A 27,900-nucleotide genomic window follows, 5' to 3' on the forward strand; every position below is an offset into this window, starting at 1 on the left:
AAAAATGAAATTATGATAAATGTCAGTAAAAACGCATGTATTGCTTGAATGTTTGTACCGCTATAACCAGAGACGAATTCTATTCTTACACTAATGTCGTGATTGGTCCATTACAAGTGACGTCAGTGGTGGGCGTATGTGTTAGCAACATCAACAAAAGAGAGGAAAAAGAGAAAGGAGACGGATTGCAGGAAAACCAGAAGGAAGCAAAATATCGGCGGAATAAAACAGATATGTGGAACTAATTTGCCTTAACAGGTAGGCAGACTCAATCCTAACACTTTATTGGATGATTGAGTTATTACACAGGTTGCGCGATTTCTTCATTCTGTCTCCTAAGCGAGGTAGTAAGAAATAGAGGAAATTGAGCAAATGACAATATAAGATTGACTACATCTAAAGTAAAGACTAATCGGACGATCACCAAATATTCACAAAGGTGCCTTGCGAGTAATATATCGCCGCAGTTTATGTGAAATATACGCAATTTAAAAAACTAAGTAAAATTTCTACTTTAGTCTTTACATAGAGAACAGAGGCATTCAGCTAATATGAGTGCTGTTTATGTTAGTTTGGGGTTAATAAATTGCATTTTTCAATTAATTTGCAATCAGCGTATTCCTCAATCAGCCATCCGTGTTATTCACTTGGATGTTGTTGGTATCCTTGCGAGCTTTTTTGTGTCCAAGGATCATCTTTAAACCAACGTAATTCGAAAAACACGCGGATATTTTATATATTATTGGTATTGTTGTGCGATAATGTTCAAAAAAAATTCTATGTCGTTGACGGCGCTGGAGGTTAGAATATATTGCAGTTTGAGGAATAGGAAAAACAGCCCCTCCCCCGCTCCAAAGGGAGGATTTAAAAGGTTAGCTAGCTGCAGTCAACGACAGATTCAGCTCCCTTGTTTGCCATCCATCCAAAGAAGAAAAGTGAACGGAGCCGCTTGGCGTATTGTATGTGTTTTGCGTACATAAAGTAACAAACAAACAAACAAAAACAAAACATTCAATTGTTTTCGTTCTGGGGCCCAGTAGGCGTTCTTGGGAGAAATCTGACACCCGAGTCCAGCTGTGGGGGAAGTGGGCCGGACTGGGAGCTATGCATAACTCCCCTCTAAAAGCAGGTCAACTATCTGGACCAGTTTGGGGATAGAGATCAGTGACAACACGTACGCCAACAAGAATTACATAAGTGTGTTTGCTTCTGTAGTGACAAGACGAGTGTACGAGCTGAGAAATGGATGCCTTCAAACTGATGAAGGAGCTGCGGGCAAACTATGAGCTGGAGGCTTATTTTCTCCCCAAGGAGACAGGCCTGAGTCTCATAGAGTCCACAAGTCAGGTGAGTCCATTCACTTTACTTTCAATCAAGCTACTTTTTTGACTTGTCTCTATTGAGGGTTGAGTTTTCTCTAAAATGTAGTCAAATGACAGAACCATAAGGTTCTATTGTAAACGGTCATTGTGAATTCCTTAAAAAAAAAACAAGTAATATGCCAGTTATGTGAAAGCAGTGTTTCTCAACCTTTATTTACCCAAAGCAAAGCTTTTACATACATCTTATTGAAGGGGGACGTAAAAAACGCAACAACAACAACAAAAAGCCATTTTGCCACCTGCGGTCGACTGAAAATGACATTGCAGTTGCTCGTCATGACCAATCACAGCAAAGTTTATTTTTTGTGGTCACGTGACACATTTTACCCTTTACTGGGCACAGTGGACGCTTTCGGCCGAATAGTCTAGTTTAGACTGGGCCAAACAGCCCAAAGTGTCTGTAATAGCCATTGCCTACATTTTAACGTACCCCTAAATTACTCTAAAATCCTGAAAATTCTTGTCTGTTCAGGACTTAAAAATAGAAAATTGTGTGCCGAATAAAGGCTGTTTTTGCCTGTTTAGAGTATCGACCTAAAGCGGCCACTGTGCCTAGTAAAGGGTGGGCCCAGAGTAACTGTGGTGTCGTTTTCAGTTTCCTAGCTTGACTTCCGCTAAAGCAACTCAAGGCCCGGGGGCCAAATCCAGTCCTCCACAACATTCTATGCGGCCCACAATATGCTAATTATGACTTTATGTTTCTGACTAAAATACCAACTTTGCAAGTTGTACTCAACATAAAAAGTTTTTTTTTTTTTTTTTAGGAAACAAGACAAACAAAACGGCCCTCCAACTGAAACAAAAAAGACAATTTGACGCACAGTTGCAATGTATTTGACACGCCTGCGATAAAGCGCAGGTGTCAAACACAAGGCCTGGGGTCCATATATGGCCCACTAGATTTTATGTGACCCGCAAAATGCTGATTTGACTTCAGGTTTCTGGCTAACATACAACATTTGCAAAGTGTCTTCACCTTTTAATTTTTTTGTGGTAAAAACTCTTCAAAACAGAGATTGGGGGGGAATGCCAATCATTTTCAGACCCTCCTTTACCATAATATTTAAAAATAGTAATATGAATAGTTGATTTTTTTCTTTTTTTTTTTAATCTGAAAAAAATAAAGGGTCGGTGTCAGGTGAGTCAATCTGCTTTAGAGTTCTGGGTTCAAATTTCTGCCTTTGGCCTTCCTCTGGGGAATTTCCTTGTAAAACTGACACGTTTGCATATTCTAGAATGATGGGCGGATCTCAGCCAAATGCAGAGATGCCAAAGTAGAGGACTTGTGGAGTCTGACCAGCTTCTTTGGCTACACCACGCAGACCTTCGTCCTGGCTGTTAACCTGCTTGACAGATTCTTGGCCATGATGAGGGTACACGATGCTCCTATTTTGATCATTGTTTAAAATCAACTTCTTATGACACAACCGCGGGAGGATCGTTCCATTGTTAAAAACCAGCGTACTATTTCAGATCCAACCAAAGCACTTGTCCTGTGTCAGCCTGAGCTGCCTCCACATGGCCGCCAAAGTGACGGAGGAGGAGTGCAACCTCGCCTCTACGGACGAGCTCATTCGCATCGGACAATGCCGTTTCAGCGTATCAGACCTGGGACGTATGGAGAAGATCATCACCGAGAAACTGGACTTCAAGTCCAAATCTGTCACAGCCTTGACTTTTCTGCATTTGTACCATCAGATTGCACTGTCTCACTCCACGGACAGGTAACAAGAAATGCTGGCTATTTCAATCGCTATTTTTGTTCTCCCATTTTCTTTGAAGAAAGCTTGAGTAAGATAGACATCCCTAAAGGCAATGCTTCTCGATTATATTTTGCAAATCCCAATGTCTATGAAAGTTGTGTAACTATACTTAAGACTGTATCCTTTTATATATTAAAAAGGAAAAAAAAACAACATTAGCAACTTTCAAGAAGTGTTAACTACTTTTTACAGCTTTCATTGTGGTTGCAGGTTAGTCTAAAACTGAAAAAAGTGAATCAAAGTGTCTGAAATACATTTTTTTTTCATTGCGATTACACTTCAATGGCAAAAACAAAGCCCTTTCCCTGAGATCACCCCTTCCCCCCTCGCGCCCGCCCCACTATTTGAGAAGGACTGCCTTAAGGTGAAACGAATTCAGGAATTCTAGACACACCTTGTGGGTACATAATAGAAATCACTAAATACTTGGAGAACATGCAGACTCAGATTGTAGACTTTTAAATGAAACTAGCAATCTAGTTTTTGGAACGCAGAAGTCGGATTACCCAAGCACGGACAGAACTTGAAAGTTCCACATTGGAATGCTGAAGTCAAGCTTCAAACGCAGAAACTGCAGCGCTGCCCTACATAGAACAAACTCTAAATAAAAACAAGTGCAGTCATTCTGCAATAACCACGACCAGCGCCTACTGCCTACTCTCTTCACATTTGAACCTTTTTGTCGCCGTAGACGAGCTGTCTGCAAATTCAACATTCGCTCAACATTTTTTGCTGCCAGCATTTACAAAACCTCATTGTTTTTGATCGGCGCTGCTTTTCCACTGCACTCAGCGTTGTTTGTGCTTTTGGGCCAGCGGTCAACTATCAGACAGTCGCGTCTGGCTGAAGCGCGCTGATAAGATTTATAGCTGACTGCCTTTGACAGGAACACTTGCATAACCAGTTGCAGGCGCCCAAGTTGTGTTTTGCAGGACGCCATTCCACACATGAAATGGTTTCCCAGTGTTTTGACCACTTTTTCTAATAAAGTTGTGTAGCAATGTCATACCTATTCATCTTGTGTGACAACGTCTCCAGTTTTGAACTGTGTTGCTTATGATTTGTGTGAATAGGAAGGAGACCTTGAGCCTAGAGAAGCTGGAGGCTCAGCTCAAAGCCTGCCTGTGCCGGATCTCCTTCTCCAAAGCTAAGGTAGGAATTTGCAGCTGAGATGAAGCCTTAAGAAAAAAAAAAGAACGATAAAAAAAGGGGGGTTTAGCATGGGAACAAACGTCGACCACAATTCAACATTTCCTTTCTACGCTTTCTCACTCTCCTACTTCCATCTAGCCGTCTGTTCTCGCCTTGTCCCTCCTGAGACAGCAGATTGAAGCCATTCAGTCTGAGGACATGTTGGAAATTGCTCATCACATTCAGAGACACCTGAAGGTAAACAAAACACTTTAGAACTTTACCCTTTCACTCCCGTGGGGACAACGCGTCCCTTTACTTTTGAAAAAAATGGCAGTGGATCTAGGAATGGGAGCAATAAGGTGAAATGGTATGCCAGCGCTTCATGACACACCTACAGTATGTACACATTCTATTGGCTACTAGCAACGTTTCCATACACAACAAGCCAGGTTGTGTTGTGCAATTTCTCGTGAATTAACCATGGAGTACTGCGAAAATATATTGATAATATGTGCTATATAGTATGCTTGTTACTATAGATAACACGGATTACCAGTATTGTAGGCATTAGGTGATCATTTTCACTTTTCTGGTACACTTTTATCCAAGTTTCTATGGCAGTGGTTCTCAAAGTGTGGTCTGCGAGGGTTTGTGGCCTGACTGCAGACGTTCCATGAAATCACTTGGGTTAATAATAAAAAATGATATATATTTGTGTTAATTTTATTTTATATTAAATAGTGAATGCATTCATGACTCTTTAATAAAGTAATCAATTCAACCAGTTAAATATATCTTTTAAAATGTAATACAGTAATTTAGAACTTTGTCAAATGGACCCACATCATCAAGGAGCTTGATGATTTTGTCCAGAGTTGTCAAACTCATTTTTATCCTGGGCCACATTGTAGTTATATATAGTTTTTTGGGCCATTGTGACCTTTTTGGTGGAGATTGATTAAGGAGACATGCTCTATGCGTAAACGAGGTCTGTAAATGTAATACCAATAGTTTAAACCTTAAACTGTCCCGGGAGAACTGACATGCTAGTCCCCGTACTAATTGATACCCGAATACCCTGGTACCCAACCCTACTCATTGCCCGCAGAAGGCTACTATGACAGGTTTTTCCACAATCATAAGCTTTACATAAGCAAAGTGAGTTGTTAGTTATAAGTTGCAACCTTGCTTGCTTGTTTATTCTTAGCCAGTCGCCAATCCAATAAACATGAATTATCCTGTCTGTGGAGGTATGTGTTTATGTAAGCGGTAACGTCATGGAAACAAACAAAATAAATGTAATGTAAAACTCACTGGGAAAATGTATAGAATTAGACTTTGGGTTCTGTCAGAATTAAGCTGTCTGAAAATTGGTTTTGCTCTCACTTTGCATTCTCATTATAAATAGTGTGTGTTGTCCTCTAGTGCTAAAAGAAGTCTTAAGCCACCTCTTTTAACCTTGTGACCTGAAAAAAGAAACCAGTTTGAGTATACACTTACACATTTGGAAGCTCTGGTGTTTGCTGACAGTGACGGGCCAAAGGGGGACAAACCAGGCTAATGGGTTTGACAGTGACGGGCCAAAGGGGGACAAACCAGGCTAATGGGTCTGCTGCTTGTTTGGTTTCAGATTGCAGACAGTGAACTCCTGTTGTGGCGCGGTCAAGTTGCTCAGTGTCTGATGGACTACGCCTCGCCAGAGTGCAGCAAACCCAATCACAGGAAGCTGCAGTGGATTGTGTCTCGTCGGACCGCCCAGAACTTACACAGCAGCTACCGCAGTGTGCCTGAACTGCCCACTATCCCCGAGTGCTGCTGGGATGAGAGCGAGAGGTAAGAATTGTAACTTTACTTTAAAAAAAAAAAATCATCAAACATCATAAATAAAAAAATATATAAAGGATTTATTTACCATTGAGCGACTTATGGCCATATTCCATAGTGAGGGTAGTCTAGCCTAGGCTAAGCTATCTTAGCCTTCTTCGTATCTCTTAATTATCTCCAGATTAGTTTCCATAGAAATCATCTCCTTACTTCTCTCTTTAACATCACTGGCACTCTTGGAACCCATGGCTAACCTATTCAAATTTGAATTAGGAAGTAAAATGCACAATAAATAAGTTATTTTAAACACTCAGATGAGATCCGGTCTTTAGCATGCGGCCATTTTGACCGTGACGCCGACCAATTGCAGACCGGCATTGAAGTGACGTGAGCGGTGACACGAAAGGGCGTTAGAGAGGACAAAGAAACGTCGCGGTCCACAACAGAAGTTGAAAAACCCTAAGGCAGGGACGTTGAGTTACAGCCCTGGCTTACCTTTTTTTTCATGTTGCGATGAGGAGTTTTTTCGTCCCATCTTTATGGTATTTTCCCGGCTTTGCGACAAAAACAACTGTCATGACCCTAGGGGCTTGGCTGTATTTGTGTTGTTTTGTCTTTATCTGCTGGTGTTTTTAGGTAATTGCACTTATTTTCAATGCCTCCATGCAATGTGGAGATGGTGGTCTGCTATTGGTTGGCCCCACTCGTTTCAAAATGGCGGAACGGTAAAGGTTTATTGTATATATGTATATTATATAAACATAGCACTTACTATACTATTTTGGTACCTGGGGTTCTAAACACATTAGCTATTTAACATATGTTTGGATTGCCCGCCATACGGTGAATTCGCCTTACGAGCCCAACCGCGGAAGGAATTAATCTCGTAACGCGGGAGAGTCACTTGCCATGCTGCTAAGATAAATATCATGTATGGCAGATATCATCTGTTGGTGGGGGTGGTTTGGAATGTAAAACTGTTGGCTTCTAAGTTTTATGTACAGTGTACAATATTTTTTTTTCTGTAGCCTGAAGACATTTGTTGTCATAACGAAACTGATTTTTAGTGTCTGGTAATCTCAGGGTGAGTCATTTCAATCTTGTTCTCTATCGCTGGTTATAGATTCTTGAATAGATGATCACTCATGCCAAAGTCATCAAGTAACAGCACTGTAAAGTCAGCTGGAAAATACCCAACACTCCTTAAGGTGACGCATGACATGAAAAGAAAGCAAAGAAAAGCCAGTTTCAACATCCACCAAATTCTTGCTCGAAACTGGAATATTCAAAATGAATTCTCTTGTATTGGGTAGTTAAACGCTAGGGAAACTGCAACGACGCACACAGCATTGCAGCTCTATGTCACATCACGCAAACGTGAGTGACGGGCTCCTTGTCCGGAGCAGTTTCCATGACATCACGCGAGGCCTCGCCCTTTCATGCAACATGGGCCTTATTTGAAAACGTCAGGCTTATGTTGAAACAAACTGAGGGAAGAGGAACTTGACTCACAGGCCACAATATTAGTTGTGCATTACAGTAGAACTGTAATGACGTCTGATGTGAGTCGATGGAATGATCATGCTCAGGTTTAACAAATATTATGCCAAATTTTTATGCACCTCTCATAGCAATTCATGAGAATTAAGACAAACTGGCTTACTTGATAAAATTCAGTGTTTTCTTTATAAAAACAAAACAAAAAAAACTGAATAGTAGATTGTCTTTGACATAATGAAGAAATGAAGAACTATGATTGGACTAAATTGGTCAACAAAATGTTTTTAATCAAAACACTCCTTTAAATATTCAAAGTAGACGCCTTTTGCCCGTATAACAGCTTTTGCATACCTTGGTATTTTATCGTTCGGTTTATGTTGCGGATAATGCTTTATGACCTGGAATAACTGTTTACAGCTGTGCGCTCTCAAGGGTCAAGGTTCGTGACCTTTTAGATGTGGACTTGGGCCAAAATAAAATCTCAATTCATTCTGGACAATTCCAATTTTAGTAGACATAACCCAGCAAACATTTATTTCAAGGTCTGAGGGACCTCTTTCACTATTTAATCAGTTTTCAAATTGTAGTTTTGAAATTCTAAATTAATAGAATTGATTTCGGCTATTTGCCCAACTTTAAGACCATTTGAATGTGTCTCCAAATATTTGGCAGCGAGTATTTAGTCTGAAGAACAGGAAGACATAACCCACAGGGTATGTCAACAAACCTGGTGACGTTCAGTTTCATATCAGCAATAAGTGACTGTCAGTCAGCTGACAACTGTGACGGCAAACATCTTGACACACCGCTATCAGCTGATTAGCAAAGTGGAAGTGGAAGTTTTTTTTTTTTTGTTTTTGTTTTTGCTGTGTCATACCAAATAAGTGAAAATATTGGTTCAGAAACTCATCAAATTTTAAGCTGAAAAGCAACTACTGTAATCCCCCAAATATAAGAGACACGTGTGTATGAGGCTTCCTTAATTTTGGGGTAAAATTCTATAATCTTCTATGTGACCTTGTATAAGACGCACCAACACTTTGGCAACAATGTCAAAACTATAGCAAAACAGAATAAATATCATCTTTTGTAAGCTCTTTATCTTTTCTTAAGTTCATATCTGCAAGTTATACATTTGTTGCGCGTTAAGTGATGCATGTTTCAGATTTCCCACATTGTGATCGGTCAGTGAAATCCTCGCCAGTGTTAAATGGACTCCAAGCAGTTGGTTTTCCTTTTCCTTGCGATGTGGTTCGAGTTCATTTTACCATAAATAACCTGAAGTTGAGCAGCATTCGTGCTTCACCAAGTTTATAAATGTGCATTTATGCCAAAAGACTGCAAGAAGAAATGAGTCAAAAGGATTAAGGTTTACATCCACACTTCCCACCAACAATTTACACTGTAGAATTAACAAACATCAACTTGACTATAGCTAACATAGTACATAGTCACATAAAAACACATATGTAACATGCCACTTTGGGCTGTCGTGTCTGACGTTCAAGTTGTTAGCACGTCATTAGCACTTAAGCAATAATGTCACACAGGAAGCACTTCGCATGACCCTTAACCAAACTTAAGTAAACTTACATGCTCAAAATAATCAAAACATACATATTATTGCTCCCGTAGACTTCTAAATGATTCCTGGATCACTGGAAATGTAAAATAAAAATGAACAAATTAAACATCTTAAAAAGGTGTCTCTCTCTGCGCTCATCACCAACACATCAGCACCATCTCAAGGCAAACATGTGAACTGCATTCATATTGTCAACTGCAACAATTAATATGATTAATTTAAAGGCTTCAGGATCATTTTTTTTTCCTTTTACATTATATATTTTGATTATTACGCACTAATACAATTCTAATATGTATTCTTTGTTACTGTTTTTGATGCATTTTTATAATTTAATAATATTCATTTAAAGGTTTAGGAGCATTTTAGCGGGCTTGGAACAAATTAGAAATGCATCAATGAAGGAAAACATGTTTGGGGGTGAGTTAGATTAACATTGTAGCATGGGTTAAAGCTCAGAAAAGTTGAATTTACATGTAAATTCAACTTTTCTGAGCTTATCATGATACAGGCGCTTCAAAACTCATTCAAAATTTTTTTGTTCTTATCTTTCAGTGAGGACTCTTCCGAGGACATGATGAGTTCGGGCGAGGAGTCCCTGAGCAGCTCACTAGGCAGCGACGGTGAAGGGCCATTTTTTCCGGCGCATATTCGCCACCACAAACACCGCCAATACCTCAACGCCTGACGCCTCTGCCACCTCACTGTGCCTCGTCCTCACCCCAAACATTATTATTATTATTTTTTTAATTTATTGTCTAATAAGCTCCGGTGCTAGAAGTGAATTGCACAACAACTGGCAGCTAAGCAGAAGCGCATTTCTCGACCTTTTTTTTTTAGTTGTACATGATGGTGGTACATTCCAAGAATTGGTGGAAGACACTTTGGTTGGAGCGCAAGAACTGCTGCCAAATCGGATCACAAAGGCTCTGGTTGTTGTCAAGAACTTTAATTTACCGAAATGTGGCATGTTTAGAACGTGTTGTTGACTGTTAATAATCAAAACTCAATTAGTTTACTGATCTACAGAAGCTGAGGGCATCTGCACTTGCTGTTTTTCTGGCTTTGATCCAGTTGCATTTCAAGTCTATTTTCATATTTTTCGTGCGTGTGCATGTGAATTGTGTACAATAATGGTCAACATTATCATTTAGTGGAAATTCCAACAACTCATGGGATGTGTTGACTCAAAATACAAATCAGCAGCAATAAGGATGGAGAATGGTTACCTAAGTTGGATTTGACTGAATACTTCAGCGACTTCAAATGCCCTCACCTTCTGAATTTGTTCATTTGCACACTTTGTAATTCGTGTGTTGGAAGAAATTTGTGTCTTTGGAAAACAGACATGTGACAAATGTTTTTTGTTTGTTTTTCTTGCTGAACATTTTTCTAGACTTTCCTGAGGCCATTTGCTCAAAAGTTCAGCAAAGAGCACTTACTCTCCCGAGGGGGTCAAACACTGTTGACTAATTTGGTGAGCGTGTATTGGTGATTGCGTGTGTTTTTTTTGTTTTGTTTGTTTTTACCCCAAGATTAAAGTTGCCAACGTTAGTATGTAGCTTAAAAAATATTTAAAAACTGTCCAAAAAAGAATGTTGTGTCACAAATGGGCAATGTTAAAAAAAATGTACAAAAATGCATAGAAAAATGTAAAATTGTAAATGATGTACAAAAAAAAACACTGTTAATAGTTTTGTAGATATTACGTTTAATTTATTCTTTTGTCACATGTACTGAAAAAAAAATCTTATAAAAAGGTTATTTTTTAAACTTGTTGGCTCTCATCATTTTGACAACAACCCAGCAGTTTTCCTGAATGACAAAGGAAAAAAAGTAACTTCTCAGACATTTCCAGAGCAGGAACAGCCAATTTATTTAGATAGTTCTGCTTTATGTACAATAACATTATTAACTAACCCTATTTACTCAAGTTCTACAGTAATACACTGCCAACATTGACCTACTACATGATGCATGCTTGACAAGTAAAAATCTCTAAATATGGAAAGGAAGAAAATCATGTTCATTTGTTTTGGCCACAGGCAGGTTATGCATTAGTGTGCCACGACTTGATGATTTTAACAGAAAAAGGTGCTTACAAGTAGGTCAGAAAGAAACCAAATATTGTTGCACATACTGTACATCCAGAAAGTATTCACAGCGCTCCACTTTGGAGGATATTTGGAACCACAAGGACTACGACGGCTGGCTTGTGTAAACTGAGCGATCGGGGCCAGAGAGGTGACCAAGGAATCGACGGTCACTCCATCAGAGCACCAGCGTTCCTCAGAGGAGAGAACAGTGCCTTCCGGAAGGATGACCATATCTGCAGCAATCCACATCTCAGGCCTGTACGATAGAGTGGCCAGACGAAAGCCACTCCTTTGTAAAAGGGACATGGCAGACCCTTTGTATTTTGCCATATGGCACTTGAATGACTCTCGGACCGAGAGAACCAAAATTCTTTGGTCTGATGAGACAAAGATTGAACTCTTTGATGTGAATGCCAGATGTCCTGTTAGGAGGAAATCGGGCACCCCTCGTCGCCAGGTCAATACCGTACCTAAAGTGAAGTATGGTGGTGGCAGCATCATGCTATGGAAATGATTTTCAGTAGCAGGAACTGGCAGAGTAGACTGACAAGTAAGGACAGAAAAATGAATGCAGAACTACAGTATATAGGCATATCCTGGTTGCAAACCTGCTCAAGAGCACTCTTGGCCCCATACTGGGGTGAAGGTACATGTTTCAGCAGAACGACCCAAAACACTCAGCCAAGATCTCAAAGGATTGGCTTAAGGTTCCTCTTTTTCTCAGTTTTTATTTGAGATTGGCATACAAACCAGAAACTCACGTAGCTGCACACAAGGCACACATTGACATCCTGATTTGAATTACATTGGTGAAAGGTTGGCGAAGGTTTTCAAAAACATATGTTGATTTGATAGAACACATTTATTTACACCTTACTAAAGTTTATGGTGGGTTTTTTAAATGAATCAGTCTAAATATTACACATTGTCCCTTTAATAATACATTTGAAAAATGTGTGTAGAATTTTGAGATAAGAGATTTATAATGTTTGGAATGAGGCTGTAAGATGAGAAAATTTGGAAAAAGTGAAATTCCGTGAATACTTTCCAGATGCATTGTATTACAAGGTTATACCACAATGCTTTTTTGCAGGTCTATTTTATAGTAACTTGAAAACAAAATCCACGGTCACATCTGTTTTTGCTTTATTGCTTTGTGGAAACGGGACTGAAGCACAAACCGTCTGTAGCCATTAGTGTTGGGACAAGTGCGGAGCTGCCAATGTGGAAAAAAGATTTTGATAGACAACTTTGTCTGAACATTGAACATACGAGCAAAAAATGTTAAAATGTTCTGAAATATGTTCAAACATACTTGCAAATACGTTCATGCTGACTTGCAAATACGTTCATACTTACATCCAAATATGTTCAAACTTACTTGAAAATACATTCAACAGCCCTTGTAAATTCATTTAAACGCACTTAAAAATACATTCAAATGTAGTTGTAGCCTAAACGCTAAAACATGTTTTCCCCCATATTGACAATTTCCCCATATTAAGAATAGACATACAGTATATGTTCATAAAAATTTTTTTTGGTTTTATGCAATATACATGCAAAAGTCCAAATCCCTGGCATTACGCCCCTTAACACAATCATACAACATAATTTGATCAATTTGATTCGATCATCATTGATCGCTGAACAGATTATGACACCACACCTGATCACTGATTTTGCATAAAAAGCTAAATATAAAAAGCAAGCCAATCCGATCAGCATAGTCCAGAAATAAAATACATGAATTACTGGCAATTATATTGAAACACATTCAACTGTAATTCCAAATACAAACATATTTGCAAGAATGCTTGAATTCGTTTGTCAATCAAAAATGTACACCCAAAAATCGGCAGTTCCATGCTTCCTTAATAAAGTTTAAAAAGATTGGAAACTAGTAATGAGAATAAACTAGAAGTACGTCCCACCACTGGCCTTAACTTAGGTTGCAGCCTTTTGGGCTGTGTGCAAAAATAAATAAATTAAAAAATAATAAGTCGAGCCATCCTCCACGGAGATGCTATATAGGAAAATGTTATGGGCAGAAATGTTTCTGCAAACAGTGAGTCTTAAACCTTTAAGCATCAACGTAGCAAAATTGCATCACGTAACATTTACATTATGCCTTTCTCTCTAACCATTATTGAGCTAAAACCCTTTCAAACGCAAAAAACACTTGCGCCTGAAGGGTTTCTATGACACAATAGATTGATTGAAATGAATGAATTGATTGAAATGACAGACATCACTTTACTAATGGCAAATATCAACAATGATTCACTTCACATTGTACACACAAACAATGAATATAAAAATGTCATTTGGTCCTACCGGCAAGCACTCCGGTCGTCTGCCTTGTGATGGATGGTCTCAGGAATTGAAACGTTTTCCAGAAAACGTCAAGTGTGTGATGTTTTTTTGTTTGTTTTTTTTTTTTTTAATTAAAAATGATAATTAATCCATTTCTCCAAATCTTGAGGAAATCCCATCCATAATGATGATTCTGGATCCGGGAGATTGGGGGACAAAATCTCAAATCAAAATCCCATCTGCGCCTTCTTTTTCTTTGGTTGCGATGACCGTGAAGCCTGTGACCACGGCTTCCCCAGTGAACTCTGGGAGATGGGCAGAGACTGCGTGGAGTGGGCCACAGGCAGTAAGTGCTGCTCCGCATCAAAGTAGCTGTCATGTTGAGAGGGATCGTCCTGCATGCACAATATCAATGATTAGTATGTGCACCACATATTGTTTTTTAACAAACGTACAATGCCTTTTCAGCTGAGGGTGACGTACACATTTTTCACCTGCTGTTCTATCATCATTACAAGGTTACTGAATATATTGCTTATGATGATTAAATATTGATAGAGATATCCAACTAGAATATCTAACTAGAAATGATCCAAATCCTCTAATTTTAGAACCAGTACCAGAACCATCTTTAATGGCCAAGTATGGTAAGCACACAAGGAATTTGTCTCCAATGCAAAGAGCTCCTAACAAACATCTTGGGCAAACCAAAGCCCCTGAGCAATAATTATTCGCAGATTTCTGTGATCCATCAGATTTTTTGTGTTCAATAAAATTAAGACATTTGCAAAGATCTGACCGAACCAGGACCTAACTCATTTTCAAAAAGATTTGTAAGGACGGCTCAAACCCTCTCATATCTTTGCACATTATAATTGAGAAGCAATGACCTAAGATAACCACACATGGACACCCTTAACACACCCTGTTAAAAGAGGATGTGGCTGTGTTCCGCACCAATCATATTCAAATTCAGTTGAATGCGAGCCTTTGTAAAGTATTTTCGACACATTGTGTCAAAGCGCTATAAATCTTAAGTTAACTCCGTTTACCATATAAATGTGAGTCAGTACCTACGTACTTAACACAAAAGGCTTTGTGATTCACCCAAAAGTAAGTTCTACTCTTTGTAGGCTTTTCAGTTATGCTTGGTATGAACAAGCGTTTTTAGTTCTTATTATTTCTTCTTCTATTTTTCTTATTTCTATTAAATAACACTTTTGATCATTTAGTGGGTTGTTGGCTCCCCAACACAGAACACCACACACACTCAAATTCCAATCCAAAACTGATTTGGTGCTCCAGTTCAGAGGTCTCCCAAGTCTTGTGTTCCTGGAAGGATGTTTGTTTGTTTTTATTTATGCTCACTTCCTTCAGGTTAGGATATGTTTGTTGTTATTCATACTCATTTCCTTGTTCCCTTTTAGATTGCCAACATTCTGTTTCCAGTCACAATTCAGCATCGTGACTCAAAAGTCGCCAAGTTCTAAACACTTGTGTATACATTTGGTTGTAAAAAAATGAACTCATTTACAATTTAAAAAGTTTGTTAAGTCTCTACAACAACATGCTTGACTGAAATCAAAAGATACTTGCATTGCATGTAAAAAAAACTGCAGTGCAGTTTCATCAATGCCAAGAGACTTGTGAAAGAAAGTACTGGGTTTTCTTGGAAATATCGACTGGACATTTGATTATTTACAAATGATTCCACGATTCTAATATCTGAACATGTCAAAAGCATAACATCTGGTTTGAAGGATTTCATTTAGTTTGTGTAATATAATCTGACATTTCTTTGATTTACTGTGTGACAGCGATGACAAGTCTCAGAGTGAGAAAATTAAACATTTGGTTGTTGAGAGAAATTAGGTGCATTCTGATACAACTTTTTGATATTGCAGCCTAAATTATTGCCTGATATCAAATTTTATGAAATTAGCAGGAATGATACATGCTTTTACTTATTTGATTTGATTTTTTAATGTATTTTTCAGTATGAAAATTTAGTAGAGTTGATCAAATGATACAATTCAAACAATGAGAGAAAATGCAATATTCAAAATCATGCACACTTGATCCAGACATTGCTGGATAAAAGAACAGAAGAACAGTCTGGAATGGATTGCTTTGCCTGATAGAAAACAGATATCCAATACTATTATCAGATTGGTACACTATACGTAGAAATGTATTAGTTTCTTGTGATAAAACTGAAAAACTAACTGCATTTGACAAGTACAGTACAGAGCAAGGTGAAGAGGTATTTAACTGGTATGCTATAAATGGAATAGGCCACTAACAGACATGATGTCAGCCCCGGGTGTAAATACCAGGTTGAAAACCTTGCGTTTTTCTTTCCATATACTTGATTAATATTTGTTAATAATTTTCAGTTTCACAGAATGGTCTTAAAATAAGTAAAATTAGAAAGATTATTTATTTCTTACTTTAAATGTATTTAAAATCTCCAGTCTAAAGTGCTGAATGTTGTCATGCTGTTAGCTTTTGTGTTTTGAGGTGTTGTCTTTGCTTGAATGAAACACGGTAAGTTGATTTGTTTATGGAATGTGCTAAATTTACAAAAAAAAGGGGCCTTGCTTTGCCTTGTTTTGTTTGTTTGAAAGTGCCTGAGCAGGTTGTATTACTTCAAGACCCTATTTATCTTGTTACACGGCAAACACATGGGTTTCTTGTGAATGCATTGTTTGCAGTCCATTTGCTGTTAAAAAAAATCCTATTTTCACTGTGTACTCTTCGATGAAACCATATTTGTTTACATTTGAACCTTCAGCAGAAGAAGACCGTAAAATATTACACTGATTTGAGCTCCCGCCCCCCCAGACACACACAAAATATGGTACTGTCATAAAAACAAGTCATGTACAATGATTCTCAATTGGTGGCCTGGAAACCAGATATGGGTCAGGATACATTTTGGGTTGGTTTCAAAAACGTGCACCAAGGTCCCACATGGATCATAATTAGGTAGGAGACAGAATGTGCAGCTGCCTTGAGCTTTTCACCGCTAATTTATTCCTTCAACAAATACAGTGCATCTCCTCTGGCTAGATGATGTCTTTATGAGTGATATGCTTTTGGCAATGCGTTAAACTCATTTTAAACAAGAGGATTTTTTTTAAATCAAATATTGTTTATTGCTCTTAACATGTACATCGGGTTGTGACTATGCAACAAAAGGTAAATGGGCCCTGGGGACACTAGGGCTGAGAATCACTGGTCTATTTGACGGGAGTACAGTAACAACCAGAAAGATTGGTTGGAAAGAACAATGTTAAGTGCCCCCTTTCAAACCAGTAATGTGAAAAGCACAGTATTTAAGCAACTAGTTACCTGTGATCCAAACAAAGAGTTGAGGTAGTCTTCAGCAGGGCGTCTGGTTTTCTTCTGACTGGAGGGCGTGTACTGAAGTTGGGCGGCCTTTGACGGGGTGGGGACGATTTGTGTAGAAACTGGAGCCCCACTGAGCTCAAGCGTGGGCTCCTTGGTTCTTGGTACCTCATGTGATCCAAACAGAGAGTTCAAGTAGTCTTCAGCAGGGCGTTTGGTTTTCTTCTGACTGGAGGGCGTGGACTGAAGTTGGACGGCCTTCGACGGGGTAGGGACGATTTGTGTAGAAACTGGAGCCTCACTGAGCGCAAACGTGGGCGCCTTGGTTCTTGGTACCTCACTTTCCATTGTGCCTTCAGACTGCGAGAATCCCATCTCCACTCTTTCCGTTTCCGACAAGGCTCCCTGGCTTGCTGCAGAGGACCAGCCCGTAAAGTCCGAGAAATCATCCAGCTGGGACTGGTAGGAGATTGACGAAACAAAGCTACCAGAGAGTGCCAGTCGCCGACCGCCGGATCGGATCCTCGCTTCCTTTTCCCTCTTTCTCTTCCTCCTGAGAGCATTCATCTTTTGCTCCTTATTCAGCCCCAACCGATCTTCCCACCACTCTCGCCATTTTTCCTCTCCTTGCCAGGCGAGGGTCAAACGCTGACTGAGATCGTCGGCCCACGCACCCGTGTCCACCTGGTCTGGAAATGGCACCACGTCCGAAGGTTCTGCGGTATCAACATCTCTCTGCAGCAGGGAACGGTTGGCCATGCACACGCTCAAATGATGTCTCATTCTCGTCACATGGTTCTCTTCAAACAATGCTCTAATCTTGTCCATGCACAGACTACTAAAGAGGCCATTAGTGTTGACTGTGATTTGGTTTGGACAACGTGCACGCGGGTTCTTTTTGTAGCTCTTGTGCATCAGTTTTTGTAGCCAGAGTTTCCACGTAGCGAGAGCATCCTCACTGAGCTTTATTGAAGTCTGCTTTACAGGTAGCTTAACATCAGGCAAATTGGTGTGTGACTCCTGATCCCCGCTTGGCTGCTCTGGACTATTAGACACATTTTCAGTTTCGCCATCTGTGTCCCAGCTATGCTCATGTGGCGGCTCATCATTAACAAGTATCTGGAGGTTCAACCTTTTCAGGTTTCGTCTTTCTTGTTGTGTCTCGGAATCCTCAGAACCGGTGTCCAAGTTGACATCATCAACTTGGAATTCTTTTTCCGGTGTGTCAGCCACAAATGTCTGACGCGTTACATCCTGAGTTGGCCCGATTATGTCCTCATCACTAGATGTGTCAGGAGCCATCATTTGAGAATCCCTCTGTGATATGTGGGCCATTTCTCTGGCATGTTCCAGTGCTGGCAGTTTTTGGCAGGTTTTTATTGGTGGAGTTTCATCCTCTGTGGTTAACGAAGTGTCCGCTTGCTCATGTTCAAGGATCTGGTAAAAAATATCGCCGGCCTCAGTCAGTTGGAGCACATAGATGCAATCATTATTTCTCCCTTTTGCACTGCTTTGGATACACGTTAGACCTGAAAACACAAAAATCATTAAATGGGTGTTTTAGGAGGAGGATTGCTAAGTGCGTGTCAGAACATCTGTTTCGTTGCATTCTGGTTCAGATGTCAAGATATTTGTTACAATTGTTTTGGTTATTCTTAAGGTCTGTTGAACGGCATTCAAAGGTTTTGGTAATTCTTACAGTCTGTGAATGTCATTTAATCGTTAAAATAAGAGGCACCTGCGCTGTTACTAGTTTGTTGTTTATACCTTGCCCTTTGTCTTAACTATTTATTTCACGACATTTGTGTGGATGGCAAGTAAGAATTTCATTGTATGTAAACTTGTCTCTACACTGTGCACATGACAATAAACACTTTGACTAGAGTTGAAAGAGAGTTTTGAATCCATACCTGCAGATGGTGAGGACAGTCTGTTAATTGCCGTGTCCATACGGTGAGGGATCTGGACAGGCAGGTGTCTGAGGCTATCACAAGGGCGAAGCAGTGCCTGAGGAGGACCCATGCTGACGCACACTTCTGCTCTGCCACCTGATAACGTAAACACATGTTGATTGTCAAGTGGCTCAGGAAGTGACCTAAAAATGACCTAAGCTCCAGTAATTACAAACCTGAGTACTGCAGCTGTGTGATTTCTTGAGATCTCTGGGAACCCAATAAAACCTTAGTAGTTCCAGCATCGCTGCAAGATGAGGATATACCAGGAAGGACATGACAGAACACAGGTGGGGAATCCATCATGTGGTCCATCTTCAGCATGGGTAAGCAGGGGAATCGCTCATCCATAATATAGGCTGAGTACTAAAAGTCAAATGCAACAGCATGATCTTCATAAATTCAACATATATTTATCGAAATGTAACAAACACATGAATCATTTTTACAACATCTATAGCATGTGCATTGTGATTGTGAAAGCAGAATTGCACAGTCCCTATAATTAGAATACAGTGAATCAAATTATGAAATGTTTGACAAGAAACTGACGAGCCAATTCCATGTGATAGTTATTTGTACATCTTTCATACTACTAAAAGAAAAGAACATGGTTGGTCATACAACGCATTGCCAGATCGCCTGTTTTGGAGCAAACAAAAAAAGAAAAACAGGACAGTCACTAGTATTGAATTACAAACTAATTTGTTCAAAATAAGAAAAAATAATAGTTTTTCTTCCATAATGAGCTATTTAAACCAAAGATATCCATCCATTTTCTAAAACCGCAGGCTTGCTGGTGCCTATCTAAGTTGGTCGGAGCCAGCTGGAATTGAATTGAGGCAGACGTGCTAACCATCGCTCCACCAAGCTGCCCCCTAAAGATAATCAAACCTCTGATATTTGAAGTAGTGTTTTGATGCTCGGGATGTTTGGTGGCAGAGTGATTGATACAGATACAGATTGTTTAGAGTCCCGAGTTCAAATTAAACTCGCTCTATGCTTACTGTCTGGAGTTTGCATGTTCTCCCCATGCTTGCATGGTTTCTCTCCAGGCACTCTGGCTTCCTCCCACGTTCCAAAAACATGCATGGCAGCTGTATTGGACACTCCAAATTGTCCTTAGGTGATTGGGTGCAAGAATATTTGTTCGTCAGCGTGTATGTGCGGTGGTTGGCTGGCAACCAGTCCAGGGTATCCCCCGCCTACTGCCCTAAGACTGCTGGAATAGGCACCAGCAAGCCAGCGGCCCAAGTAATGATAAGCAGCTACAGATAATGGATGGATGGTTTTAACAGTCCTGTTATGTTGTAAGTTAAATTGACTGTTTAGAAGTTTCAAAGAGTTGCATTGAGTTTTGATATATTTTTGATGGTTAAAAATGTGTCAGTGTCATACAGATCCATGTATATTTCTGTTAAGAAACAAACACAACAGAAGGGTTAAGAGTTTTCATCGATGTACCTGAGATGTGACAAGATGGTGAAAAGGGTGAGCATCTGCCAGATATTTGCACATGACAAGCCTCTCTCCGCTTCTACACTCTGCAGTGTTGCTGATGCGAAACAGGGTGTGATTGGAGGCTGGGCTCGCCTGGAGAAAAATGAAGACACAAAACAGGCTCATGATAAGAGAAATAAATCATCCTGTTACATAATTCTTGCTCTTCCTACATGAGAAAACTAAAAAGTGACAATTCACAAATGCTAATTACGTATAGTTGAGCTGTATACTATTTTAAAATGTTTTGCATTGTTCAATCTCACCCTGACATCACAGAGTTCAGCACCAGTTCTGTCTGCATAGACCATCACCCGAGGATGAGCAGAGAATTCACACCATCGCCATGACGACTTAGCATTAAAGTAAAGATTGCTGTTATCTTCCCAAACCTTTTGGATCCTGAAACGGTGTGACAAACAATAAGAACATTGAACCTCAATTTTTAACAAACATTTGTTTAAACTAGTACATCCGATAAAAATCCCCCCCCTGATTAGAAATTCACAGTGATCACTCATAGAAAATGCTCTTACCCTTTGCCAACAGTCCACAGGTTTGTTGTCCCACTTTCACTTGCCACCAAAACTTCACCTAAAATGTGAGGACTGATGACCAAAACAAAAAAAAAAAAAAAAAAATCACAGATTTATTTTTAACAGAATTTTTTTTCTGGCCTTTTTTTCTATTGGACTGTATGAGCTTTATTCCACTCTTGTATGTCTTACCTGACGCTAACGCAAGTGGCAATCTCTTTTGTATTAACAACTTGCAGCAAACGTGGTTCTTCTGTCTCACTAAATCTCCAAAAGCCACAAAAATAATCAGACCTCACAGAAACACAACCTGCAGACAGAAAAGGTATCAAAATGTGTTTCAGGGATTTGCCAATGACCGAAATCGATTCACTTCCTTACAAATGTTGAACAAGGACGCTGTGTTGATCTGCCTGATTGGGCCTTTCAGTTGGAAGCTGAATGGTTTGTTTTTGCTGGTATTCAATGACAAACACTTGCCTTGGTGCTGTTCAAACTCTACTCTGTGGAAGTCTGAGGTACTGCTTTAAGAACAATCACTGACAGTTTCAGCATTGAGCTGGCTTGAATGTTAATTCATATTTACTGACTAGAGCCGTATGTGAAAATTTCAGCCTTGCGGTGATTCAACTTTTTTCTTTTTTCAAGCAAGAAGTATTTAACAGACTAAACCTTTCTTACTAAACCGGTGTAACTAAACATGAGATTCTGATGACTGTCCCAGAGCCCGTATGGGTTTTCTCCAGGCACTCTGGCTTCCTCCCACACTCCAAAAACATGGATGGCAGGTGTATTGGACCTTTTTAATTGTCCTGAGGTGTGATTGGGTGCATGAATGCTTGGTCATCTGTGTGCCTCGCAATCGATTTGCAACAAGTTCAGGGTGTCCCTGGTCTATTGCCTGAAGTTAGCTGGAAGAAGGCACCAGCAAGCCTGTGAACCATGTAAGGATATGCGGCTCTCCAAAATGGATGGATGTAAGTTTACATTTCACAGTGATATTTTTTTCTCTCATTACATTGTTTGTCATTCTAACATGATTATGCAGGCCGATTCTTTGAGTAGCACTCAGCGTTACACAATATAAAAGCAAATGTTTAATTTCACTCTTATGGGTGAAATATGCGCTTAATAATCCTGATACACTTACTAGTACAACCACATGTCGCACATTGTGTCATTTTGCTGTAGAAACAGAATATGATGTGAAAATGTCATAGAAAAACAAATTAATGAACTGAAGTTATACAAGCTTAGTGAGTGGCAACTAAAGATTGCCGCCTGTGGCTTCACTTCTCGCTCTGTCATGTAACATAGGGCTAGTAATGATCATTAACAGTCCATGTTATAGATGTCCATGAGTTTGCATCTGTTTAGCATTGGGATATCTTTTCATTTTTAGTCAACACCAAACAACGCTTTTGCAGAAGGATAAAAAAAAAGGACGGACATATAATTCATATTTTTGACTAGTGTGGTCGCATATGTAGTCTAACATTTTATTGTCAAGTAAAGTTCTGAATTGACATATATTAAGGAGTAAGAATGGTGAGTTTAAATCGGTCAAAGGGCTGTTAACTGTTCATTATAATAAATTAAGACATCATTCATTTGAAGGATACTGAGGCTGTCCATTCCTTGGTTTCCAGGATAGAGGAGGCAGCCATTTTGAGAGTGTTCACTTTGTGAGAACGGGATTAGGTTGAGTGCGCCCCCTGTTGCTCTTTCAAAAAACAGCAGGTGGTCTCTCTGCAGTGTCAGTTCCTCATACAAGAGAGAGCCGAGAAGCTCTGGCGGTACAACTTGCACGACATCTGAGAGCAGACCACTGTATGCCTGCAGTGATCTGGAGCGATAAGACTGATGACATCTGAAAAGTGATGAGAAATGGCACAAAACATGAGACACAAAGTCACAAGTGCTTGCATTTGAAATGTCTATGCATTGTGACGCTTACATTGGAATATTCAGCATGTCAAGGAAGCGTTTTATCTTCCATGTGTGAACTGCATCTTTATGATGACGCTGTAATTTACATACAATACAACTATATTAGCAACAAGACAGTCCTCCTTCCCTCCGAGGGAACCGACACCATTTAAGACAAACTGTCAGTTCATCCGGAGTACAGAGGAAAACAAGAGACTGTAACCGAACCCATTTGAATGTGAGCTTTTTATCAGTTGCTAAAGACTGTAGGAACAAAGTTTCTATACATTTAATTAACTCCAGTTAAATTTTTGTAAATCCCAATTTCACTCAGACTATAAAATTGACCTTTCATGTGGTTTCATTGGTGGGCAATCATGTTAGCAATGTTAAAACGAATTACTTTTGTGTCTGCTTCACAAAATACCTTTCTATTGCCAAGATGGAGGATACTGCCACTGTAATATGAAGTTATGAGATAATATGTTTAATTCTGACAAAGTGGGGGTAATGCAAGTAATGTTGAATCAGTGCATCAGAAAGATCATATGGACAATTTGATTGGGGGAAAAATACATTAACTATTTAGAATTTCTTATTTAATCTGGGTTCAGGGTTACTTACTCCTGCCTGTCCTGCAAAAGGTTACCTGTTATTTACAATCAAAATCTTGGGAAAAAATAAAAAAACATGTTTGTGTGGTTTTAGTTTAATCAGACTGTTCTGGATGAGTGTTTCATCTTAAGATTTAGATAAAGATCAGACCGTGTTTGTGACTGGCTCTGGCAAAAGGGTCCTCATGTGTCAAAAAATGAAGATGAGAGTTATTTGTATTATTCTATTCCCACACTTAATTCCCATTAAAATTATATACAATACATGGTGGTATCTTACTAAATGACCAAGTTGCAGCAATTTGAATTGTTGCTAGGTTGAAATCCCACATTTGAGAAAAACATATTTAAAGTTTTGGCACATTTTAAGTTTTAGCACAGCAAAGGCCACACAGAGGTTTGGACATCTTTTCATTCAAATGAAATGATGTTTGAGGTGTAGATCCCTGGGTTATTCTGGGAACACTCGAGTAAGCTAATCAGCTAAAATTATGTTAGCAACGGTGGGCATCCTTGAAGGGACAACGTGTGATATTTGAAAAAAAAAAACACTATAGATTTCAATATGGTGTAAATAAATGTGTTCTATTCTATCAAATCAACATCTTTTTTAATATACTGTATAACTGTCGGTCTAGTAATCACTATGTATAATACGTAGGGAGCACCGCTAAGATGGGGGCAGTCATGTTTCTTTGTGCTACGGAAAGCGTAGGGAGAAAACTTTGGCCAACGTACCGGTGATTCAAATTGCGTTTTAGATTTCAATTTGTGTCTCGTGCGCAGCCAAGCATCTGGTTTGTAGTTTGAGTTTCCTGTTTGTATGCCAATCGTGGATAAAAACGGTATAAAGAGGAAAAAAAGGTTTGCATGCCAATCGTAAATAAAAGAAGAAGGAAGAAAAGTGCGGGCTTGTCCACTCCACGCAGCACAAGTTTCACGTCGGCACACAAGGATTTATTTGGGAGTTTGGATGACTGGTTTATTATTCGCATTTGAATTCACCAACCAAACACAAAACGCCAGTAAAGACATCGCGATAAAAGAATTTACCTTTGAAAGAAAGGCCAAAAAGCAGCTGTAGCTTCCTTGTATCGCGGACAGCCCGCTGCATTCACCTAACACCAGTAAACAGCAATTCTTAATACTACACAAAGTAGCTTTAAGGGTGACATTTGGGGGAAATGGCAAAATCTATATACAGTATTTGTCCGCATTATCTATATTTGTCATTTATGTCAAACTTTATTTTCTGACATGGACCTTTTTGTCAGAGCGAGTCACATTTTATGATCAACTTATGGAGAAACCTAAGAGACTCCAAATTCTTTACGTACTTTTTCATCCCATTGTATATGTGTTCCAATTCTTTTATTTGGTATTTAGGCCTTTTCTGACCCGAGACAGAAAGCAAAGTGCAGAAAGTCTGTGATGAAAATGGTTCCTAGTTTTTCCACAGAACAGTTTTTTTAAACAACAAAAAACAAAACAAAAAAAACCCACCTTTTTCTTTCCATGTTTAAATTTGAAATTGTCACCCAGAATGTCACTGATGCATCCAAAGGCGTCCTGGCAATGATCAAAGTAGTAGTTCTGCATCTAGAGACAACGGATTTTAAGACTATTAACAAGCTTTCCTGCACAAACAAGTTAAATCTCAGACCACACTCACATGCTCTGCGAAATCAAGTGGATCAGGAGGAGTTGAAGACCAAATGAAAGCTAAATGGGTGAAAAAAAAAGTTAAAATAGCAAATTTAAAAATTATACCAAACTTATGTATCTAAATAAGTAAATGTTTCATTGAACTTCATGTTCGCATGTCAGATGTGTAAAAGTGTATTTCTATATAACATAATTCTGGTTTCAACTGTATACATACATGTAAAAAAAAGACCACATTCATAGCATTACTGGGTGATTTGATTGACCCCCCCCCCCCCCAAAAAAAAAAAAGAAGCAAAAACAAATGTGTCATTGTATTACTGGGCGAGTTCATCATCCTATTTTCAAGCGCATTGTCCTCCACTTGAGGGGGGAAATATATACACGTATATATATATATATATATATATATATATATATATATATATATATATATATATATTCATGTATCTATTCAGTATGTAATTTATACTCCATAATATTTTAACAGCAATTTTAACAGCAATTTTAAAAAAAGATATACATTTAGCACAATTTTAAATAAAATAAATACAATTCTGATCATTTTGATATGGTCTCATATTATTTCTTAAATGTAATGCAGAGGTATTAGCAAATACTCAAAAACAAGTAACTCAGACTCTGGTACAAAAAAACTTGTCCCGAGACATCTCTATAATATTCCATCAATCCAATCGGGTGTCCAAATTTGATCCTCAGTTGATCAATCACACTTGTGTGCCACACAAGAAAGATGGCCTCGCATTATTTCTCTTACCAAGTCAAAAATGTCTGAAGTGATTCACTGTGAAAGAGGTCTGTAGAACAAGAAGCTTGTGGTTGCTCAAGAAATAATGACTTTTTGAAACTTTTTAGGGAATGAATGAGTCCACCTAACAAGGCTGTTCATGTCGTTATGAAGTCGATCAATGACAGTTATGTTAATTTCACAACTTCACTGATGGTTAACATTTTGGTGAAGTTTAGTATGTCCAGCAACCAGTTGGAGGCGCAAATGGCCATATCCCAACTACTGTGTACAGCATGACTCTAGTCTCCCTACAAGAAGTATGATCTTCGCATAGATCATACAAATTCAATAAAACTTGACCTTATTTTATATTGTTTTTTTGTGATAATTTGTTTGAATTTAATAACTTATTGAAATATGGATCTGACTTTCAAAAGATGTATGAAGTCCAGTGTTGACTCCAGTTTCCGCAGTCTGTGATAACTTGGGGATTTATGTCAGCTGCTGGTGTTGCTTATTTGCCTGTACTTTATTAAGTCAATCATTACTACAGCTGTCTACCAACACATTTTAGAGCACTTCATGCTTCAGCAGAACAGCATCTAGGAGATGCAGACCATCTTCCAGCACCCGCTCACATTGGTAATAGTACAAAGTCCTGGTTCAACAACCATGAGATTAACATGCTTGCAATCTCACCCGACCCAAACAGTAGATGTACATACAGTCTATGCAATTTGTTATTTTTTTAATTACTGCAATAGATATATATGTTAAATCAGGGGAAATAGCTGATAGTGCTTTTAACTCTCAAAGTGCAACATGTTGCTCGCCTTGTCCACCTTTTAATTTCCTTCCTCCAAATGGTATAAACTTGATAGAAGAGTCTGACGTCTTGGGAATGGATTGTATGCAGATTTACTGTATGTAGTTTCTAGTGATTCGCTTGACTTTGAGTTTTTAATTTATTAACAGAGTTTATACCAACAACATCACGTACAAGTAACACCAGCTGTTGCTCACTCACCTTTATTTGGTTTCAAGAGGGGAATAGGTACTGGTTCTTTGTGACGCCATATTTCTCCTTTCACCTGATGTCTGGGTGAAAAGGTCCAGTTGCTGGAAGGTCCAGATCCACCCTGAAACCATAATCCGTATTTTGTAATAGGCACGACTAGAGAATTGAAATGGTGACGAAAAAATATCTCGTTACTATGCGAGTTTTCAAGTGGGTGTACTTGGATCATTTACTTTTCTGAGAACTTATTACTTTGAAAGGAGTAACTCTACTTTTAACAATTCTTCTTCAGACATACATTGGATGGCTATTTTCCACGTAAGTGCGACGGGCGTGCCATCAAGATTGACTTGACAGGGAATGCATAGCATGTGTCACATTTCGCCCCGCCTCTATTCTCATTACACGTGACAAAGTTAATCAAAATATAAGACTAGTTTCTGAACGACACAAGTAGTTGTCTTTGGAAATTCTAACACGGCCCTTAAATTCAATTCAATCTCAATGAAATGAGAAGAACTAGCTTAAAAATTTATTCACAAACCTGCAGTTTGACCTGATCGTAACTACCCCATATTTGAGCAAACGGCTTCTTTGTCAAGTCTGGTGGTCCATTGTTGTAGAACGAAGGGAAAAGCTGCTGCGGGAAAAGGTAATCCATCTTCGTGTCGAGAGTTTAAATGATGAAGAACTAGTCTTGAACATGTTGCTACTTCTATTCGGCTAATGCTAGCAGGTTGTAAATTACAGTCCGGGTAAAAGAGACTTCTTCTATCTCGATCGAGTTACCACGCCAGTTAAGATATGTGGATAGATTTAACATAAAAAAAAAAAAAGTTTTACAATAGTTCAAAACATGCAGCATGTTAGCTGCTCTAGTTCACGTGGCATGATCAGCACATGTGTGTGAGAAGTGCAACAGTCAAGTTTGCACTCTTTGAAAATATTGTCTAAAACTTCCGGTTTCAACGTAAGATCTAGGAA

The 27,900-nt window shown here is 39.0% G+C and overlaps 2 protein-coding genes across 2 annotated transcripts; one reads left to right on the forward strand and one right to left on the reverse strand.

Moving 5' to 3' along the window:
• The first annotated feature begins 140 nt into the window (after positions 1-140).
• On the forward strand, positions 141-10,961 carry ccng2 (cyclin G2). The gene is made up of 8 exons (XM_088434430.1): positions 141-258; positions 1,216-1,347; positions 2,618-2,755; positions 2,856-3,106; positions 4,219-4,297; positions 4,436-4,534; positions 5,910-6,112; positions 9,744-10,961. Exons 2-8 carry the CDS (start codon positions 1,243-1,245, stop codon positions 9,874-9,876), a joined length of 1,008 nt encoding a protein of 335 aa, XP_088290556.1. The 5' UTR covers positions 141-258; positions 1,216-1,242; the 3' UTR covers positions 9,877-10,961.
• On the reverse strand, positions 10,864-27,819 carry taf1c (TATA-box binding protein associated factor, RNA polymerase I subunit C). Its single transcript, XM_088434428.1, has 15 exons — positions 27,461-27,819; positions 26,926-27,037; positions 25,155-25,204; positions 24,986-25,081; positions 22,897-22,964; positions 22,562-22,809; positions 21,321-21,452; positions 21,132-21,249; positions 20,940-21,011; positions 20,670-20,805; positions 20,368-20,496; positions 19,080-19,269; positions 18,862-18,999; positions 16,955-18,480; positions 10,864-13,995 (listed from the first exon to the last, which is right to left on the reverse strand). Exons 1-15 carry the CDS (start codon positions 27,575-27,577, stop codon positions 13,828-13,830), a joined length of 3,300 nt encoding a protein of 1,099 aa, XP_088290554.1. The 5' UTR covers positions 27,578-27,819; the 3' UTR covers positions 10,864-13,827.
• Between the last annotated feature and the right edge of the window lie 81 nt (positions 27,820-27,900).

This window comes from Hippichthys cyanospilos, chromosome 15 (assembly GCF_059441005.1).
Source record: "Hippichthys cyanospilos isolate Australia breed blue-spotted pipefish chromosome 15, RoL_Hcya_1.0, whole genome shotgun sequence".
Lineage (NCBI taxonomy): Eukaryota > Metazoa > Chordata > Actinopteri > Syngnathiformes > Syngnathidae > Hippichthys > Hippichthys cyanospilos.

What these genes read in the sequence shown, in the direction of transcription:
- taf1c (XM_088434428.1), bottom strand. Translation starts at nt 27,577, where the DNA reads ATGGATTACCTTTTCCCGCAGCAGCTTTTCCCTTCGTTCTACAACAAT. An exon ending in CCAAGGAATGGACAGCCTCA is followed by an intron (nt 21,453 to 22,561) that starts GTATCCTTCAAA and finishes GCAGTACCTCAG; the next exon opens with ACTTCCACAGAGTAGAGTTT. An exon ending in ACTGTCCTCACCATCTGCAG is followed by an intron (nt 18,481 to 18,861) that starts GTATGGATTCAA and finishes TTGTGTTTTCAG; the next exon opens with GTCTAACGTGTATCCAAAGC.
- ccng2 (XM_088434430.1), top strand. Translation starts at nt 1,243, where the DNA reads ATGGATGCCTTCAAACTGATGAAGGAGCTGCGGGCAAACTATGAGCTG. An exon ending in CTGTCTCACTCCACGGACAG is followed by an intron (nt 3,107 to 4,218) that starts GTAACAAGAAAT and finishes TTGTGTGAATAG; the next exon opens with GAAGGAGACCTTGAGCCTAG. An exon ending in TCTCCTTCTCCAAAGCTAAG is followed by an intron (nt 4,298 to 4,435) that starts GTAGGAATTTGC and finishes ACTTCCATCTAG; the next exon opens with CCGTCTGTTCTCGCCTTGTC.